The sequence below is a fragment of the Alosa sapidissima genome, chromosome 23, assembly GCF_018492685.1.
Source record: "Alosa sapidissima isolate fAloSap1 chromosome 23, fAloSap1.pri, whole genome shotgun sequence".
NCBI classification, from domain to species: domain Eukaryota; kingdom Metazoa; phylum Chordata; class Actinopteri; order Clupeiformes; family Clupeidae; genus Alosa; species Alosa sapidissima.
In genome coordinates this window covers 8,368,795-8,388,794 of record NC_055979.1, presented here as the reverse complement: position 1 = coordinate 8,388,794, position 20,000 = coordinate 8,368,795, and the positions used below count along the sequence as shown (strand labels likewise).

Here is a 20,000-nt window from a genome sequence, read left to right as displayed (position 1 = left end):
AGCCCCCCTTTTCTCCCCATGGAGCCATGCACCAGTGAAGCGCCAATAAACCAGAACACACACACACACACACACACAGCATACACACTCAACATACACTCACACACACACTCTCTCTCACACACACAGCTCCCCTCTCTATGCTGTGTGTGTGTGTGCATGCGGAAGTGTTGGTGTGGATGGTGAGAGTGTGTGTGTATTTGTGTGTGTGCGTTGGTCGTGTGGGGGAGAGGGGAGGTGGAGTGTGTGTGTGTGTGTGTGTGTGTGTGTTGGGGGGGTCTGCAGTGGGGTCTGCGGCCTACATCCAGTCTGATCGATTTTCTTGCGGAGGTGTTTGTCGGAGCTTTTCACTGGAAAGAAAATGGCAACCCAAATCACCGTGGGCCTCTAGCCAGCAGCCCGGCACCGAGCAACCCAGCGCAGAGCAGCTCGGCACGGTGGGGCCCGATGAGGGGTGAGGAGAGGATATGGTGGGGGGGGGGGAGAAGAGGAGGGGGGGAAGAGGGGGTTAGCAGCTGAGAAAATCAATGCCAATCTGACAGGCTTTGGTGCTCCATTTGCTCACGGTGACTGCCAAGGCTCAGAAGGGTTTCAGGGTGTGTGTGTGTGTGTGTGTGTGTGTGTGTGTGTGTGTGTGTGTTTGGGTGGTAGGGGGTGGGGTGGTGTTCGGGGAGGATTCAAGGTGGAATGGTGCTGCTGTTGTTGCCAGCCTCCCACACACCCGGCCGATCGTTTATCTAACCAGTGCACAAAAGCTGTGAATTACCGCCCAGAGAGGGAGAGAGAGAGAGAGGGATAGAGAGATAGATAGAGAGAGAGAGAGGGAGAGAGAGAAAGAGAGGCCTGTACTGAAAGCTCATCTATATGGGCATTCCAGCAGTTCTGTCATGATTCTTTCTCTCTATCCCTTGCTCTTCCTCCTGTCTATATTGTTTGCTCTTCCTCTGCCTCCTCATCTTCATCTTCCTCTCTCCCACGCTCCCCTTCCATCATCCCCCCTTTCCACACACACACACACACACACACAAACACTTCTCACTCTCTCCTGCAATTATTTCCTTTCAGATTTTTTGCTATCCATTCCTGTCTCCCTCCCTCTCTCCAGCCTTCCTTCCCTCTGCCTCTATATCTCTTCCCTTCTCCCCTCTCTCTGTCTCTTCATCCCTCTCTCCCTCCTTCCCTCTCTCTGTCTCTTTATCTCTCTCTCTCCCTCTGCCTGTCTTCCTGTCCTCCCCCTCACCCTATTGAGAAGGCAGAGAGCGGAATCCTGTTCTTCAGAACAGAGCACACAACCCTCAGTTCTAATCCCCTACACAGGTGGACAATGGGAAACAATTCTGGCACAACATGGCTTCCAGCGCAGAACAGAAATGAGATCAACACCCCCCCCCCCCCCCCCCCCCTCCACACACACACACACACACACACACCACGCTCCATCTAAGGACAGTCTCAGCTACTGATGTACAGTACACAAAGCCTCCAGCCTGGAACAGTCTCTGACTTACCTCTGTCATGTTTAGCGAAAAAGAGAGAGATAGAACTTACAGTCCTGGGAGAGTGGTCTCTGTCAGGCGGACACATCTCTAGAGCCTCACATCTCTAGAACTGTGACCTAGCTGAACCAGACAGGTGCTTACAAGCTCTTGAAGTGGGAGATGGACTAGGGGTTCTGTAGAACATCACCTCTTTAAGTGGAATTGGGACCAAAAGTAGGGTCCTTTTTGAGTATGAGCTGGGTTAGTCTGTGTTCTCTAGAACCTTATTTCTTTTAGTGGCAGCTGATCCAGGTGTTATAATATAGAACCTTACCTATTTTAGCGGCAGCTGATCCAGGTGTTATCTAGAACCTCACCTCTTTCAGTGCCAGCTGATCCAGGTGTTATAATCTAGAACCTCACCTCTTTAAGCGACAGCTGTGCCAGCCAGGTGTTCTCCACCGCACCCTCTGGAACAGCTGGTGGCCGTCCAGGCCGCACATCTGGCAGATGCCCTGTTCCGTCTCCAGCACGCGCGCCCGCATATAGGCCTGGCTGGACCGTACGCGGAAATCCTCCTCGCACGCCTGACCGCAAAACCGCCCGGCACCTTCCCCGCCGCCACACGGCTGCTGGCACGACAGGCACAGAGGGGTGCCCGAGCTGTCCACCGCCTGCATGTACCCGGCCTCGCCAGCCGTGCCAACGCCAGGGCTGACACTGGCATCAGCAGTGGCATCGGCCTCCCTGTGGACACAGGACATGGGTCTTTGTCAACATGTTAACAAGAACGACAACAACAACAACACCACCACATTGCATTTATATAGTGCTTTTCAAGGCAAAGCGAATTACATACAGCAAATTAAAAGCAAAGCAAAACCAAAGCAAGTTACAGTTAAGGGGAAACCTCACTAACCACCACCAATGAGTTAACACCCACCTGGGTGATGCACGGCAGCGATCATGTGCCAGAACGCTCATCACACACCAGCTTGAGGTGGAAAGTGAGGGAATGGATGAATGAATGAGCCAGTTACACTGGGGGATGATTAGGGGGCCACACTGAATTAGCCAGGTTGGGAATTTGGACTCAGGACTGGTGTCTCTGATTACAGGACATATGGCATCATACTCCATATAGACACAGGACAGGTGTCTCTGATTACAGGACATATGGCATCATACTCCATATAGACACAGGACAGGTGTCTCTGATTACAGGACATATGGCATCATACTCCATATAGACACAGGACAGGTGTCTTTGATTACAGGACATAAACACACACACTCTACTGCAATTCACATCAGTCATCCCATGCTACTGTAAATCAGCAGGTTATGGTACCATAGAACAGCTGTCTGAGACTACAGGAAATGTAACTTTAAGTATAAGTATATATACTTTTTTGATCCTGTGAGGGAAATGTGGTCTCTGCATTTATCCCAATCCATGAATTAGTGAAACACACTCAACACACAGTGAGGTGAAGCACACACTAATCCCGACGCAGTGAGCTGCCTGCTACAGCGGCGCTCGGGGAGCAGTGAGGGGTTAGGTACCTTGCTCAAGGGCACTTCAGCCGTGCCTACCGGTCGGGGTTCAAACCGGCAACCCTCCGGTTACAAGTCCGAAGCGCCAACCAGTAGGCCATGGCTGCCCCAATACTTTAATATACATTAATATATTAATATTTACATTTATATATACACTTCAATCATTTGTAAAAGTGTATATATGAATGTAAATATTAGTATTTTACACTTGTCAAAGTGCAGTAAATGTGGATCCTGCATTTGTGTGTGTGTGTGTGTGTGAGCATGCGGAAATGTGGATCCTGCGTGTGTCTCGTTTTCAGCTCATGTTTAATTCTGTTCTTGCTCCTCCAGGTCTTGCAACATGTGTGCGGAGAGGGCAGCAGGGCACAGACCTTTTGGTCTCTCTTCCTGGACGCATGCCAGCCTCTTAGCACACTCATCTCCCTAACTAAACACTGACACACACACGCACGCACGCACGCACGCACACACGCGCACACACACACACGCGCACACACACAGCCGAGCCGAACCAGCGCTGAAGGTGTTTTTAAAATCTATTTCTTTTTTTTCTCCATTTCTTTCCTTCTCTCGGTGGCTTGGCAGGTTGATTAAGAGAAGCACTCTCTGCTTTATCAACAAAGTGCTGATGGCGTGCTTCTGAACAGATGGATCTGTCTCTTCATTATATATATAAATATATATATATATAAAAAAATTGTGATATTTAAAAAAAAGAAAAAACACTGATGGTCCTCAACTTTCCAGGGCTGGAAAATTCTATGCCGGTTTCCATAGCAACACGGCACGAGCCAATGGGAGTGCAGCAGCCTCTCAGACAGTGGATTATGCCTTTATCAAGGCACTAAATATTCACAGGTCCAGGGGCCCTTCCAGACACTCACCAGGCGAAAAAGTCGCTGTTTTGGAGCGCAGGGCTGACTGACAAAACACACATAATTACACCTGGCGGTGTGTGTGTGTGTGTGTGTGTGTGTGTGTGTGTGTGAGTGGAGAGAGAAGGGGCCAAGAGATGACGAGGGGACCAAATTTCAAAAGTAAATTGTGACTGCAATGCAATTTTGTGGGGCGACCGTGGAGACTCATAAATATGTATCTGTCGCTTCCATTTCCCCACTCGTGCGGCTGAGAGTGGTGTAATTTGATAATCCCGAAAAGCCATCTTGAATACACACCATATTTCATTTCCAGCCTCTGATAGCACACACCTGCCACTGTGGACAGACCAGCGGAGGCAGAGGGGCCATGACTAAACACACACACACACACACACACACACACACACACACAAGGAAAAAATGTAAGTAAAAACCAAAGCAACATTTCATTTGAGCTGTGAAGAGTCATCACAATGAGTATCATCTGGTTTTCTTTTCATTATGTGATGTTTGTGTTTGTGTTGTTTTTTTTTCACATCTCTCTTTCCTCTAGACTGGTGGCTGTGCGAGAGGCACACGGAGAGAGAGAGAGATGGAGCTCAGCTGTCAGGAGTGATCAGGCACTCGACAGCCACTCCGAGGGAAAACTCATCTGATCGGGAACCCTGCCCGAGGGACACCCTGATTGACAGCTGACGCTGTTGCGGGTGGCGGCGGTTGCTGTGGTGACCTACTTGTCGTTGGTGTCGCTGGGCCGGGGCAGAGCAGCGCTGGAGGACCTCCGCTTGGCGAAGAAGTTGTCGGGGCTGACAACGCGGGACCGTGCCTCCGTCCTTCTGGGCCCTTGGTCAGGGAGGCCTGCGCCACGTCCTGTTTGGTGAGGTACCTGCAGAAGGAAAGCAGCGTGGGGTGAGAGGGTGTGTGTGGAGAGGGTGAGAGAGAGAGAGAGAGAGAGAGAGAGAGGAGAGAGAGAGAGAGGAGAGAGAGAGAGAGAGAGAGAGAGGAGAGAGAGAGAGAGAGAGACATATACACACGCAAACGCATCAAAGAGGGGACACCTTAAAGGCTGGGGAGCGCAGCATGAAAGAGAGAGGGCCAGCTCGCCTTCAAAGACACATGGGAACACACACCTGATGAAAAGGAACACATGAAAGCCAGAGTCAACCCCGACACTGTGGGTGAGCCTGAGTGTGTGTGTGTGTGTGTGTACACACACACAGCATAAATACATAGAGAAAGCTCACACACAACCACAGAGTACAGAAACGCTCTGTACACTCACACACGCACACACGCACACACACACACACACACACACACACACACACACACCACACACACACGGGCAGTGTTGAGGCGTCCTTGTGGGAAGTTCGTGTTGCTTTTGTAACTACACTTGTGCGCACTGAGGCGCTAATGCTACAGTAGCTGTGCTAAACCTGTGGGCAGGGAGCACGGATCCATTTCACTCATTTTCTGTGAAGACCAAAATAACCCTGAAATGAGCCGAGCAGGGGAAAAGGAACAAACAGCAACAATGATTCATGCCTTCACAACGCAAGGCTTGGAACTCTCCTGAGATGACCCAGCACCACAGAGACACACACACATACACACACGTAGCAGAAACACACAGATACAGCTCCCACACAACCACAGTAGACACACAAACACACACAAACACAAGCAGTATGTGTGCGTGTGTGTGTGTGTGTGTGTGTGTGTGTGTGCGTGTGTGTAGGGTGGTCTTGCTTGGCTCTGATGAAGGTACGAGTCCCACGTTTGTCCAGATCACCTTTTGAGGAGCGTGAGATCCCCACACACCCACCAACAGAGCAGAGCATGCTGCCAACGTGATTGGCTGCCCACTTGCTCATTTCTCAGGAGATTAAAATCCTGATTGGCTGCCCACTCCCCCATGCCAATGGGGGATTACATGCTGATTGGCTGCCTGCGCTCACATAGAGCCTCAGATGGCAGAGGCCAGCTCCAGAGCCCAAGTCCACCCCACACACACACCCACTGGAGCTCTTTCCTGCTCTCACACACCCACCCCCCCACACACACACACACAGATAATTATGCATTGCATGTACATCTGCATAGATACCCAACATACCACCATGACCACTCTGAAATACATCATGCACACAAGCGCTGGTTGCTAATGAGAGATTGAAGTGGGAGTACGGAACTGAGGAAGTTCCACTCTTCCTCCTCTCGCTCCTGAGCCTGCACACGCGCACACACACACACCTCTTTGTGCTGCTGAGCTTGCGCTGGTTGCTGGTAAGTTGGTCAAGCAGGAGTATGGGACTGAGGAAGACTTCTCCGCTCTTCCTCACCAGCCTCTGCTTCATGGCCGTCAGAGAACTCCACTCACGCACAAACCGCTGCACCCTGGGGGGAAAGCGGCAGAAGGGAGTGAGACAAACACACACACGTACACACACAACACACACACACACACATTTACAACCCCTCAGGCCTCTTCCTTTCTGTAGAGTCCCAGTCTTTGGAGACTTTTGTTTTGTCTGTATGGCTCAGGCTTTCCTGAGGCTCTTTTTAGGGAGGGAGGTGTCACAATGCTCAGTGCCTCCCTCAGGCCTTTTCTTGTCAGTGCGTGGAGGAGGTTGTAGAGGTTTGCTGTTCAACAGTGCCTTGGCTTTCTATGGTAGCTTGGGGCTCAGTACAAACAGTAGGCAAAGATCTGGGGGGGACTGAAACTTGCCACAGCGCCGATACCATATTCAGCTTCGAGTCCGACCCAGGTCATTTCCCGACCACATTTTCCTCTCTCTCACTCGCTTCCTGTCTCTCTATTCACTGTCCTAGTGCAGTGTTTCTCAAAGTGTGGTCTGGGGACCACTGGTCCGCAAGCTATCCCAAGTGGTCTGCGAGCAAACGTGGTAAAATAAGATGAGTTGCTTGCAATATTGAACAAACTTGTATGTAAATCCAAACAGTTCTACAACACTGCCTATGTAAGCTATGCCAGTTCAAATCATATGAATCATCTGACACAATAAGCAAGGTGCAAAGACAATAAGCAAGGTGGTTTCATTGAGTAGGCCTATTGTGTAATAGTTTGAGAAACACTGTCCTAGTGGATTAAAGGTTTAAACCCCCCCCCCCCACCCACACACAAACACAATATATATATATATGTACCAATGTACATTTTTCTGATGTCATCTTACGGTTGCTGAATGACATTCCAATATGTTGACGGTCATATTCAAATTTGCAGTGCTCTCTTAATTTTGAATATGGCTGTCAACTCTTTAAAAGTATTCAAATGTCAGTCAAAAGTAAAAAGGGCAGACCAAATTCAAGGGAGCGAGTAGGTTACAACTGAATCTTAGCCAGACCTAAGTCTACAGGGGACCTAACAATAATCAACCCAGTAAAACAATGCTGACAATGAACTGCATTGTTTGTGAACATATTTCACCATGTACCTACCTGTATGCTACACAGTCAAATAGCCAAATAGTCCTGGACAGAGAGTGCTTTGTTTGTAGTTAATTTGTTTGAGAGAGAGTTAACACGCATGCATGCACACACGCACACATTGTACCTGTAAGTGTAGAGGGAGAGAGGAGTGAGGAGTGAACACACACACACACACAGACACACACAGACAGACACACAGACACACTCCATTTTCTCCTGTTCAACATTTTCCCTTGAGGTGATACCTGTTTCAATAACTCCACTGAGTAGTGAAGAGGGAGAGAGAGGAGAGAGAGAGAGAACAGAGAGAGAGAGGGAGGGAGGGAGGGAGAGGGGGGAGAGAGGGAGAGAGAGAGGGAGGGAAAGAGTATGTGTGTGTGAGAGAGACATTAAAGAGGAAAAGGACATGGGAAGCCTCAGCTATTCAGTCTCTCTAACTGAGAGTGTGTGGGAGTGTGTGTGTGGGTGGATGTGGTGTGTGGTGTGTCTCTCTAACTGAGAGTGTGTGGGAGTGTGTGTTAGTGGGTGGAAATGTGTGTGTGTGTGTGTGTGTGTGTGTGTGTGTGTGTGTGTGTGTCTCTCTCTCTCTAATATACAAGCCCAAAACAGAAAAAGTTGGGACGTTGTGTAGAATGTGAATAAAAACAGAATGTAATAATCTGCAAATCTCTTAAACTCATATTTAGTTGCAAAAAAGGGACACAGACAACATATCAAATGTTGAAAATGACAAATTTGACTAATTCATGGAAATTCTATGTTAATTTTGAATTTGATACCAGCAACATGTTTCAAAAAAAGTTTGGAGGGGGGTAACAAAATGCTGGAAAAGTTGTGTAATGATAAAGAAAACTAAAGGAGGAATATTTCACAACTAATTAGGGTAACTGGCAACACGATTGGGTATGAAAAAGAGCATCCCAGAGAGGCAGGGGTATTCATCACTCTGTGTAAACCTGTGTGCACAAATGATGAAACAATGTAATTTTTAATGTACAGTATTGTATTTTTTGTATGTATTGTAATTACTTCAATTTCTAAAGTATTTGGGGAGTTCATCATCTACATGACATAGCCTGGCTAACGTCAGACCTCATCTCATTGAGATGGGGTCTGGGAACTAGGCATTCATTTCTCGTATTTGAAACGTGGTTTACGAATGCCCAGAGCCGTTTATTGGGCGCTACGAATGTCTATCAAATGCGTCTGTACGTAGCTCATAGCGGCTTCGGTGTGTCCGTCATTGTCTTGCTGCCCTCCCTCCGTTCTGTGATTGGTCCCTAACTGAGGCGAAAAATTTGCTCCATGGTATCCAGGCTGCCTAGCAGCGGGAATAAAATTGTGCGCGAAAGGCAGCATGGGAAAACCCAGGCTATACATGACATAAAATTATTAAAAACATTCAGAGAATCCAGAGAGATCTTTGCAAACAAGGGAGAGAGCTAAAAAAATAAATTGGATGGCCGTAGTCTTTTGGACCTCAGATGGCACTGGCATCAACACCAGACATGTTTCCAGACCCCGTCATTGTAAGGGCTCCGGAAAACCTCTGATAACTATTGTTTATGTGCACAGTTTGATACTCAATACAATTTTGGCTGCAGTTTTTGAATTGAGGACATGATACAGAAAGTACCACCGTCTTATCTGGGGCCTAAGCTTGTTTAAAAATGGACTGAGGTAACATGGAAAAAGGACCTGTGGTTAGACCAATCAAAATTTGCCATTCCTTTTGGAAATCATGGACTTATCTGGGCTAAAGGAGAGGGGCCTATCGAAGTATCCAAACTATCCAACTTTTTTTAATGCTCAGTTCAAAACCCAACATCTATGACGGTGTGGAGGAGCATTAGTGCCTACAGCATGGGCATCTTGCACAATTGGCAAAGCACAATCAATTCTGAATGATGTATACAGATTTTGAGCAACATATACTGCCAATCAGGCAATGTCATTTCAAGGGAAGACCTTGACTATTTCAGGAAAACAATGGCAAAGTGAATTCTGCACATATTTAAACAGTTTTCATACAGTATCCATAGATGAAGAGTTCAGGTGCTAAAATGGCCTGTCTGCAGTCTAGATTTATCAAATTAGGTGCATCATGGAATGAAAAACATGACTAAGAATACCCCATACTGTTGAGCACCTGAAATTCTACATCGGGGAGTAATGAGACAACATTTAATTCTCAAAACTCAAAACTCTAGAAACTGGTCTCCTCAGTTCCATTTACATTTACAGAATGTTGTTAAATGAAGAGGTGAAGCAGCACAGTGGTAAACATGCTCCCGTCCCAGTTTTTACTGAAACATGTTGCTGGCATCAAATTCAAAATGAACATATATTTTCCTAGCCTGGGTTTTCCCATGCTGCCTTGCGCACAATTTTATTCACGCTGCTAGGCAGCCTGGATTCCATGGACTTCGTTTTCACCTCAACGAAGGAACCAATCACAGAACGGAGGGGGGGCAGCAAGACAATGACGACACACCGAAGCGGTTATGAGCTACGTACAGGCGCATTTGATAGACATTTGTAGCGCCCAGTAAACAGCTCTGGGCATTCGTAAACCACGTTTCAAATACGAGAAAATGAACGTGTAGTTCCCAGACCCCATCTCAATGAGATGAGGACTGACATTAGCCAGGCTAATATTTTCCATGAAATAGTCCAAATTTTCATTTTCAACATTTGATATGTTGTCTATGTTCTTCTAAATCTTCTTCTAAATAAAGGGTTTACGAGACTTGTAAATTATCATATTCTATCATTCTGTTTTTATCTGCATTTTACACAACGTCCCAACTTTTTTTGTTTTGGGGTTGTATATATATGAGGGTGTGTGTATATATATATATATATATATATATATATATATATATATGTATGTGTGTGTGTGTGTGTGTGTGTGTGTGTGTGTGTGTGATGAGTAAGTGTGTGTCTGTGATCCACTCACCAGTCTCCTGTTCTCTCTTCGGCTGAACTCTGGGGGTAGATCCTCCCAGTTGTCAAGTTTGATGTCCAGAGGGATAAAGTTACAGTGAAGAGCAACACCATCCTGGGGTGGAGAGAGAGAGAGAGAGAGAGAGAGAGAGAGAGAGAGAGAGAGAGAGAGAGAGTGAGAGAGTGAGAGAGTGAGAGAGTGAGTGAGAGAGAGATCACATGAAGTCTCTGTGTGGGCGTTTTGCTCCCACACACACACCCTTCACAATGTGAGCACAACGAATTGGCCGCAAACCATCCTATTATTGATTCACAGTTTACCACATCCTCCTGTACCACTTGCTCACCACACACACACACGTGTGTATGTGTGTGTCTGTGTGTGCGGTGTAGTGCGCGTGTACATGCATGTCTGACTGCGTGGCATACGTTCAGACACAAGCCCGGCTTAACACGTGTAATTCTCGTAATTCTCTCGTGTAATTCTTCAGTGACATTCAGTAAAAAAATAACAAAGACAAAAACACAAATCACTTTGCAAATCCCCTCTGAAGATTCAGCAGTGCTCCCAGATTAACATAAGCCGACACACACACACACACTGCCTATCTTAGCACTGCTAATATGAGTCACCTGTAAGACTGAAGTAGATTCTCACCAGCTCTATTACATTGCCCTAAAAATGTGCGCCCTAATCATTTCCCATGGTGCACTCTGCCCCCTGAGCCCCCGGGCTGGTTTAAGCCCTGTATCGCCTGCCTATCCATCTTCCTCTTCCTCCGTCTCTGCCTTCCGTCTCTTGCTCGCACCAGCTCTGTCATTCCTCATCTGCGGCTTCAATCGCCCGGAGAAAAAGGCTTATTAAAAACTGAACGCTGATAATATTTCTCAATCACAGTCAATTAGCAGCGTCTTACGCTCACGCAGCATAGCGGCTAACATGATCTGAGAGGGCCTGATCTGCGGGAGACGAAGAGAGAGAGAGAGAGAGAGAGAGAGAGAGAGAGAGAGAGAGAGAGAGAATCAAAATTAAAGAATAAAAGAGGGAAATAAGTAAAGACGGAAGGAGACAATGAATGAAATCAAGTTAAAGAATTTTAAAAAAGAGTGAAAGTCTGAAAAAAGAGGATTAAAGAAAAAAGGGCAGTAAGAGGAGAGAGAGAGTTGTAGTGAACTGAAGAGAGTCAGTAACACTGAAGAGACAGTCAGTAACATTTTGAAGAGAGTCAGTAACACATACTGTCAGCAACACTGAAGAGAGATTCAGTCACACTGAAAAGAGGGTCAGTCACACTGAAAAGAGAGTCAGTCATGCTGAAAAGAGAGTCAGTCACACCGAAGAGAGTCAGTCATGCTGGAGAGAGAGTCAGTCACACTGAAGAGAGTCAGTAAGCTGGGTGATCATCTTCCTCAGTCATCAGACTACTTCAGGGCTGCAATCACACCAGCCTTTTTAGATGACTTTCTTTTAAACTTAACCAAGATAAAAAACTAGAGATTCCCCTCTGTAATACGGACAGACAGGTATTTCTGGGTTCTCATCATCTTCACTGGTACACATAAACAACATTAACAATAAGTGAATCCTTTATAGGTGGACTGACGGCTGGATTGACCAGTGAACAGCGGACATGTAGGCAGTGGAGAGACAGAACTGGTGGAAGCAGCTTTAGGAGTCTGAATGTGTGTGTATGCCTGTGTTTATTTGTATCGATGTGCATTATATATATATATAATAATATGTGTGTGTGTGTGTGTGTGTGTGTGTGTGTGTGTGTGTGTGTGTGTGTGTGTGTGTGTGTGTGTGTGTGTGTGTACCTTGTCGTAGAGGTAGATTCTGTCTGTGTTTCTGCTGGCGCTGAACATCAGGCTCTCGTACAGGGGCAGAGTTCTGTCAGCACAATCGCCCACACACTCCTCCAACACACTCTCCTGATGCTCTGGGGAGAGGAGAGGGGGGGGAAGAGAGGGACAGAGAGAAGGATGGAGAGAGGGAGACAGATATGGATAGGGGTAGGAGGAAGAAAGAGAGAGGGAGTGAGAGAGGGGTGGAGAGCAGTAAGAGGAAGAGAAATGGAGGGAGGGAGAGAGCGAGAGATAGATAGAATGAGGGGGGGGTTGAGAGGGAGGGAGAGAGAAATGGGGGGGAGAAAAAGAGTGGGAGGGAAAGTAAGAAAGTAAGAGAGGGAAAGGGTGACAGGACGATGAAGAGGGGAGGATGGAGAGAATGGATAGGAGGGGAGGAGAGGAGGAGAGGGGGTAGAAGATCATACGGGCAGTAATGAAGCGTCGTAATCACTGCGACGGCAACAGGAAAAGGTCAGGCGTTGAAAATGAGAAGAAAAAAAAACTCAGAGTGGAGAGGAGCTGTCAGCTCAGACAGTCGCGCAGCGCAGCCCCCATCAGCGGCGGAGATCTCAGACAGTCGCATCGCACGGCCCCCGTGAGCGGCGGAGATCTCACCTCGTCTAAAAAAGACCTCCACAGAGGAGGCTCTCAAAGGCGGCAGCCAGAGACACACAAAGAAAACCTCTTCAAGAGTGAGCGCGAGAGAGAGAGAGAGAGAGAGAGAGAGAGAGAGAGAGAGAGAGAGAGAGAGAGAGAGAGAGAGGCTGCTATTTTATGCTGCTGTGACACCAAACACTGAAGAAGCGGCCACAGTTTTTATACACTTCATCCATCTGGAGTCCCTTTCAGACATAAACTGGAATCTGGACATAATCTACGAGGTCACCGGGTGGGCTGTATGTATAAACACAATTGTCCGCGTTATTTTACCTGGACATCACCCGGGCCTTACCCTACCTGCTCCCTAGTACTAAGTCAGGATGTCACGGGATGAATGTATGTCTGAACTCAAAAGGGTAAGATGCGGGTAAATTCACATCTTTGTCATGCGAAGCTGATGGTGTCCACTTGGTTTAACTGTAGTAAGCTTTGTCATATATCAAATTCATCAATAATTCCTGTTCATGACAGACTGGCACTAATTTGCAAAGACGGGAAGTTACGATGTAGGCTACTGTTCTCCCTATGTGTTATTAGACAGGCTTTTTGGCTACCACTTGGATGAGGATGATGACTTAGGAGACTTAAAAGGGCAACTTTAATTCTCCAGGATCTTCTGGCGAGTGCATCTTTAGGCAAGTGGGGCCGACGCGGAAACACGTTGTACTTTTAAGGAAAAATAAAATGTTTTCAGACTATCTTTTTGCATCAACGATTTGGACTTGCCTTACTAGCATTATTAATTTTAATTACTGAATCAATATTGTGCACCATACCCCTAGTGCATCAACATCCTAAAGTAAACCACCCGGACTACTTATTCAGGAATGAACAAGACCAACCTGGGCCATATCCGTGCCTGAAAGCGGCTTGGGAGAGGTGTAGCCATCCATCCACCCATCCCTCTATCATATATCTATCTGTCCATCTCTACAGAGATGGTTTCCTGGCAGCACTGAGAGATCCCTGAGGGATCGGTGCTGAGGCTGGAGTCGGCCACCTCTGTCTCGGAGGAGAGTGAGAGTAATCTCCCAGCAATCACCGGGATAAAAATGGACGCCAGCCAGGCCACATACCTGACCTCGACGGACAACAGGCAATCATTACGCACCCCGTGAACCCCATGTGTCACTCTCATTGGTCCCCTTACATCTGCCTTCCGCATTAACTCCCCTTACACCCCCCCCCCCCCCCCCCCCCCCCACCACCACCACCACCACCACCACCACACACACACACCTCTCCTCCCACCAGACTGAGCGATGAGCTGCCCAAAATAGTTGCTAAGATGAGTCACGGGCATCATGTGATGCCATTAGACCAGCATTAAGCGTGTGCGAGAGGGCAAACACCTTCGTCATATTTCCTTATTAGAGAGCTGCTAATTTAAATTCTGTACATATATATATATATATATATATATATATATATATATATATATATATATATATATATATATATATATATAATTTTTTTGTGTGTTCCAGCGTTCCCAATCTAGACGCTAATTAGAGGGAAGCTGTGATGTATATCAAAGAGCATGAGGTCAGAAGAGTATTTTTTCATCATTTATTTTTTTTGTTTAAAGTCAGCGATAGAAATAGTGGTAGGCATCTTTAGTCGCAGTTCTGTCACTGAAGTAAATGACTACCAGAGAAGATTAATCACTGGAAAAAGCTTTTCATTCCGACAGCTTCCCCATTCACATCTACCTGTGTGTGTGTGTGTGTGTGTGTACGTCTGTGTGCGTGTCTGTGTGTGTGTGTCTGTGTGTTTGTATCTGTGTGTGCGAGCGTGAAGTTATGTAATGATAAGCGTTTGTCTCTAATTCGACACAAAGATCTTTATTTGCAAAGAGGATTTCTTCTTTAAAAAAAATAAAATAAAAAAAATCATCAAAGGCCAGTCACTTTCATTTCACCAAACGCGTTAGTCACGGCAGCGTGTAATATCTCCACTTTTCTCCGCTCTCCACTGATCTGTGTGTGAGTATGCTTGCATACGTGTGTGTGTGTGTGTGTGTGTGTAACTTTTCTTCGTTCTCCACTGATCTGTGCACTTTCTGTCTATCTTTTTGGTGTACTGTGTCTCTCCATGCTTTTAATCACTTCACCCACAACACTGCTGACGTGACTGGAGGACTCCAGCTGACAAGAGGGAGATAAGAGGGTGACCCTGACCAGCCTCCTTTCTCCTCTCACCCCAGTGGACAGTAGAATTAGCAGGATGAGAGCTCCTCATTTATTATGTGTGTGTGTGTGTGTGTGTGTGTGTGTGTGTGTGTGTGTGTGTGTGTGTGTGTGTGTGTATTAATGACTGTATGTGTGTGTAAATGATTGTGTGTGTGTGTGTGTGTGTGTGTGTGTGTGTGTGTGTATTAATGACTGTATGTGTGTGTAAATGATTGTGTGTGTGTGTGTGTGTGTGTGTGTGTGTGTGTGTGTATATGAGTGTATGCATGTGTAAATTAGTGTATGTGTGTGTAAATGAGTGTAAGTGTGTATGTGTGTGTATGAGTGTACAGTACCCTCCAGAATTATTGGCACCTCTGCTAAAGTTGACTAAAAAGATGAATATAAAATCATCTTTTGGAAATTTATCTTAATACCTTAAGTAAAAAAATGAGGAAATATCCAACCTTTAAGGACACCAATTTGCTTTGTGAATGAATAATGTATCATAAATAAATAAATGTTCTTCCTTAAAATACTCACTTTCTTTTACTTTGTGAAGAGAGTCTGGCTTAGCCTAGAAATCTAGACGCACCCTAGCGGCAGCACATTGCATTTGCTGCCAGGGCTAGTCTAGCAACTCTCTGTTGGCTTTTTGAAGTATGAGTTAACCTGCAACATTGATACATATCATTCTGTATTTGACGCCATACCCGACTCCATTTTAGGCATAATAAGAGGAATAATTTCAGATCCCAATATTTGTCCTTCCCTACCACAGCTCTTTGTTGGAGGTTGTGCCTTTAAGAGTTTTAGATTCTCCAACAAATGTCTTAGAAACCTATTTATCAACCTGTCTTACCCCTTATTAACATTTGATTTCCATTTTAAAAGTCTTTCCAAAGAATCGTATACAGCTTTTGCGAACTAAATACATGAGATATCCTATAATGCCTAAGGCCAAAGAGCTACATTTCAAAACTTTGAATGGAATATACCCCTCCAACAAATTAATCAAAAGGTGCTTTGGGATTGAAACTGATAATTGTGTATTTTGTAACGGGCTGAAAACCGCTGAGCATCTGTTTGTCGAATGTGTTTATGTTTAAACCTTGTGGCTTGACCTTCATAACTGGCTCAGTCCTAAATGTTTTATGTTAGATAACTTTGACTTAAAGGACATTATATATGGACTCTTTACTGTAAATGATAAAGACGATCTCTTAGTCAATGTGATTGTTATTCTCTGTAATTTTTTTACACATAAATGTAAATACTCAAAGGTTAAGCCCACTTTTAGTGGGTTTTACAATGATTTCCTTTATTATACAAAAGCCCTTAAAGCTATGAAGTCTAAGAATGCAGTACAACTTTTGAACAGTGTTACAGAATATGATTTAATGACTAAGCCCTAGTTATATGTTTTATATGTACATTTTAATGTGGGTCTGGCTTGTAAGTCTGGCTCGTAAGTCTGGCTACTCTCCATTGGGAAATGTTTCCAACCCTAGCATTGTAATGGGTGTAGACTTTGCGTTAACTTTGAAACCATTGGTCCAGCCTAACTAATCGCATTGATCAGGGATATGTTATGTCACTTACTTCGCCTAACTTTTGCAAACTGATAATAAACCGCATCGGCAATCAGGAAACAATGTATTTGCCTTTGCTGTATAAATGTACACATTCTTCTGACTGCAGTTTTTTACATTTGCAGGCGTTACTACTACTGTTAACCACTCCCACATTTCAAAACCCACATCATCGATAGACCGATAGATCGATACTTTATTCATCCCGAGGGAACATTTTAGGCATCCAGTAGTTTATAAAGAAAAACACACATACACACATATATATCTCACATACATAAAAAATCACTCACTTCTTGTCGCCGATTGGTCTGCCCTTTTTTGGATTGTTGGAGACACAAGTTTTCGATAACTAGTCTAGTTTTTGAATGTGTGCAGCGTTCTCACACCTGGTTGTAAACAGTCCCACTGGTTATAGTGGAAGCAAATTGTTGCAGCATCCGCTCTGTAAACGCACAGCTTCAGATGAGCACCCCGTGTCGCCCCAATATAAGACTCTACTTCAGAACCCACTGACCCACTCCCCCAACCTGACCATCCCAGAAACCTCCCCAGTGTAGACATGGTTTAGAGGTGGATTACCATCTGTGCTGCGCTGGGGGTGGTGTATGAGTGTGTGTGTGTGTGTGTGTGTATGAGTATGTGTGTGTGTGTGAGCGTGTGTGTGTGTGTGTGTGTATGTATGAGTGTGATAGAGATATAGGTGGATTACCATTTGCATTTTGCACTGTGCTGGGGGGGGGGGGGGGGAGTTGTATGAGTGTGTGTGTGTGTGTGTGTGTGTGTGTGTGTGTGTGTGTGTGTGTGTGTGTGTGTATTTATGAGTGTGGTAGAGGTAGAGATGGATTACCATCTGTGCTGCGCTGGGGGGTGGACTCCTCTTGCGATGCTTCCTGGGGTGTACCTCCTTCCCCATCCCCCCTCTGCTCCACAGCGTTGCCCATAGTGGGGGTCGCAGGACGAGAGGGGCTGTCTCCTGGCTCTGAGCCCGAGTCGGAGAGCTCGATGATGGGACTGGCGGCCTGATCGGTGGGCTGTGGAGATGGAGGGGTGGAGGAGGGGGTATTGGAGCTCCCAATGACCGCTGGCAGGGAGGGAAGCAGAAGAAACAGAGAACAGCGGTTCTAAGACTCGTCTTGTAACAAGGCAGAAGAGCACAGGACAGACTGTCTGCTAAAGGGCAGAATACATAACACGGCCGGAGCACCTAGAGCCGACTGTCTGCTAGAACACAGAACACGTCTGGAGCACTTAAGACTCAGACTGTCGGCTTCACCTCTTCATCAGAGACGTGAGAGCTTAGAGAACAGCATGAACACCTGCAAGATTAAGAAGGGAAAGGGTGTAGGAAGGAAAACAAGAGGAAAAAGGAAAAAGGAAAACGAAAAAGAAAAAAAAACATGGGGTTGCCATAGCTACAGTTACCAAAGTGACCTTTGCAATCTCTTTTCTACTGATGTACCACTGCTAACTAGACAGGATGGCTAACTATTTACAGTACTAATTTTAAAGTGATTAGAAATTCACATTGATTTTAATGATTTTGAACAAACACACATGCATTATTACTTCCAAGAACACCTTTAAAAAATTCATGAGGAATAATACACTCTTTATATTCAGAAGCCCTCGGGTCAATACATGTTAAATTTAGGTTTGTAGATCATATTCACCCAAAGACGTAGCGGCTTAGCACAAATGCTAAAAATACCATGCATACAAATGAGCCTATATTAAAATGCTCTCGCTCAGAATCAAGTTCATATTTTTTTGACACGCAGGCCAAAGTAAAGAAAAGCATAGAGAAGAAAAAGAAGAACTGAGATGATGATGACTTGGAGATGATGCATCACAGAGTATTGCTAAAGATACAGTGAGCTGCTATCATGATGAACAAATTCATAAAAAATTGGGAGCAGGTGCTCTCTGAAAATGACTAATTCCTTCCACATATATTGGCACAGTATGTGTAAGTGTGTGTGTGATTGTTGTCTTAGCAGCATATGGCATAGTAAGACACAATAAAAATGTAATTTAGAGAAGTGACAATCTAACGAGGGTAGGACCATTTCTTAGACGATTCTTTCCCTGATATCGGAGGATATTGTGTGTGTGTGTGTGTGTGTGTGTGTGTGTGTGTGTGTGTGTGTGTGTGTGTGTGTGTGTGTGTGTGTGTGTGTGTGTGTGTATAACTGGTGGAAACCTCTGAAGTGAGATCTTTCCCCATACAATGACGATACACGCGACAGCAGCACAGAAATTCTGCTAATTAATTGTTTTCTCTCCTCTCGGGTTGGAGTGCCTCACTTCAAAGGCCAGTCTATAGATTTTCTCAAATGTCACCCAAGTACTCCTCCGCCCCACATACACTCCCAAATCACCACTCTTAACAAGCACAGGGGTCACTGGACCGCTCAGGTCTGTCTGCTACAGTAAATTAAAAAAATAAAACAAAAAACACACACACACACACACACACACACACACACACACACACACACACACTCTCTCCCTCTCTGACACACACACACATACTAGAAAAACATATACACACAAACAGCAGCGGCAGCAGTAAAATCGGCCATTTTAGAGCACCTAATTGTAGCGTCGGTCTGCATTCCTCGCGGCCAGCCGTAGGAGCGATAGAGAGGGCCAGATCTGTCATACATTAAGGTAACAAGGCGCGGACGCGTGGGAGGGGGGTTCGGCGCCCTCGCTGCTCCGGGAGCGTCATTAAATCCCCGCTGGCTCCATCACGCGGACAGTAAAGGAGGAGTGACATTCAGCTCAAATCACAAAGAAACAGCACAAGGATGTCATTTTAATGCACCATTCGGAGTGTGGCATTTTCCCATGGCACGGGCTTATTTGTGTAGAATCTCACTCACTCTCTCTCTCTCTTTTCATCTGTCTCTCCTTGCCTCTACCCCTCTCCTCCCTTTCTCTCCCTCTATCAGTTTTCTTTATCACTTTCTTTGCCAACTCTCCTCTCGGTCTCCCTCTTTCTGTCTCCCTCTCTCTCTCTCTCTCACACACACACATTCACTCTCTCCCTCCATCGCCTTCTGTTGTTCTTTCTATCTCTCTTTCCCTCCCTCCCTTGCTTTCTCTGTTGTTCTTTCTATGTGAGGCCCCGCTTTCACGGTCCGTATTCATACTGAAAATCAAGATCAAGCGAGCTTTTGCCCTTCTGCTATGACTCCACAACGGCGGCGTCTTACAGCTCAGTCTGGCCCCGTCATTAAGAGCGTGATGGGCTGTTAAATTCTCCATCTTACACGCTGAGGCGAGGCCGTGCCGTTTTGCATCGCGTCACGCAGCTCTGAGCTGTGCTGTGCTGAGCTGCCAACTGTACACAAAGTGTGTGTGTGAGGACCGCGCGTGCTTTCTGATTAGATCCCAAACATT

General features: G+C 45.9%; 1 protein-coding gene across 1 annotated transcript in view; it reads right to left on the bottom strand.

The window, feature by feature from the left end:
• zranb3 (zinc finger, RAN-binding domain containing 3) overlaps positions 1 to 20,000 on the bottom strand; it is a 62,218-nt gene that overhangs the window by 4,188 nt on the left and 38,030 nt on the right. Inside the window, 7 exon segments of the mRNA XM_042081630.1 lie at positions 1,902 to 1,939; positions 1,942 to 2,225; positions 4,617 to 4,805; positions 6,176 to 6,318; positions 10,335 to 10,436; positions 12,140 to 12,261; positions 17,443 to 17,676. Of these exon segments, the coding sequence (XP_041937564.1) occupies positions 1,902 to 1,939; positions 1,942 to 2,225; positions 4,617 to 4,805; positions 6,176 to 6,318; positions 10,335 to 10,436; positions 12,140 to 12,261; positions 17,443 to 17,676 (1,112 nt within the window).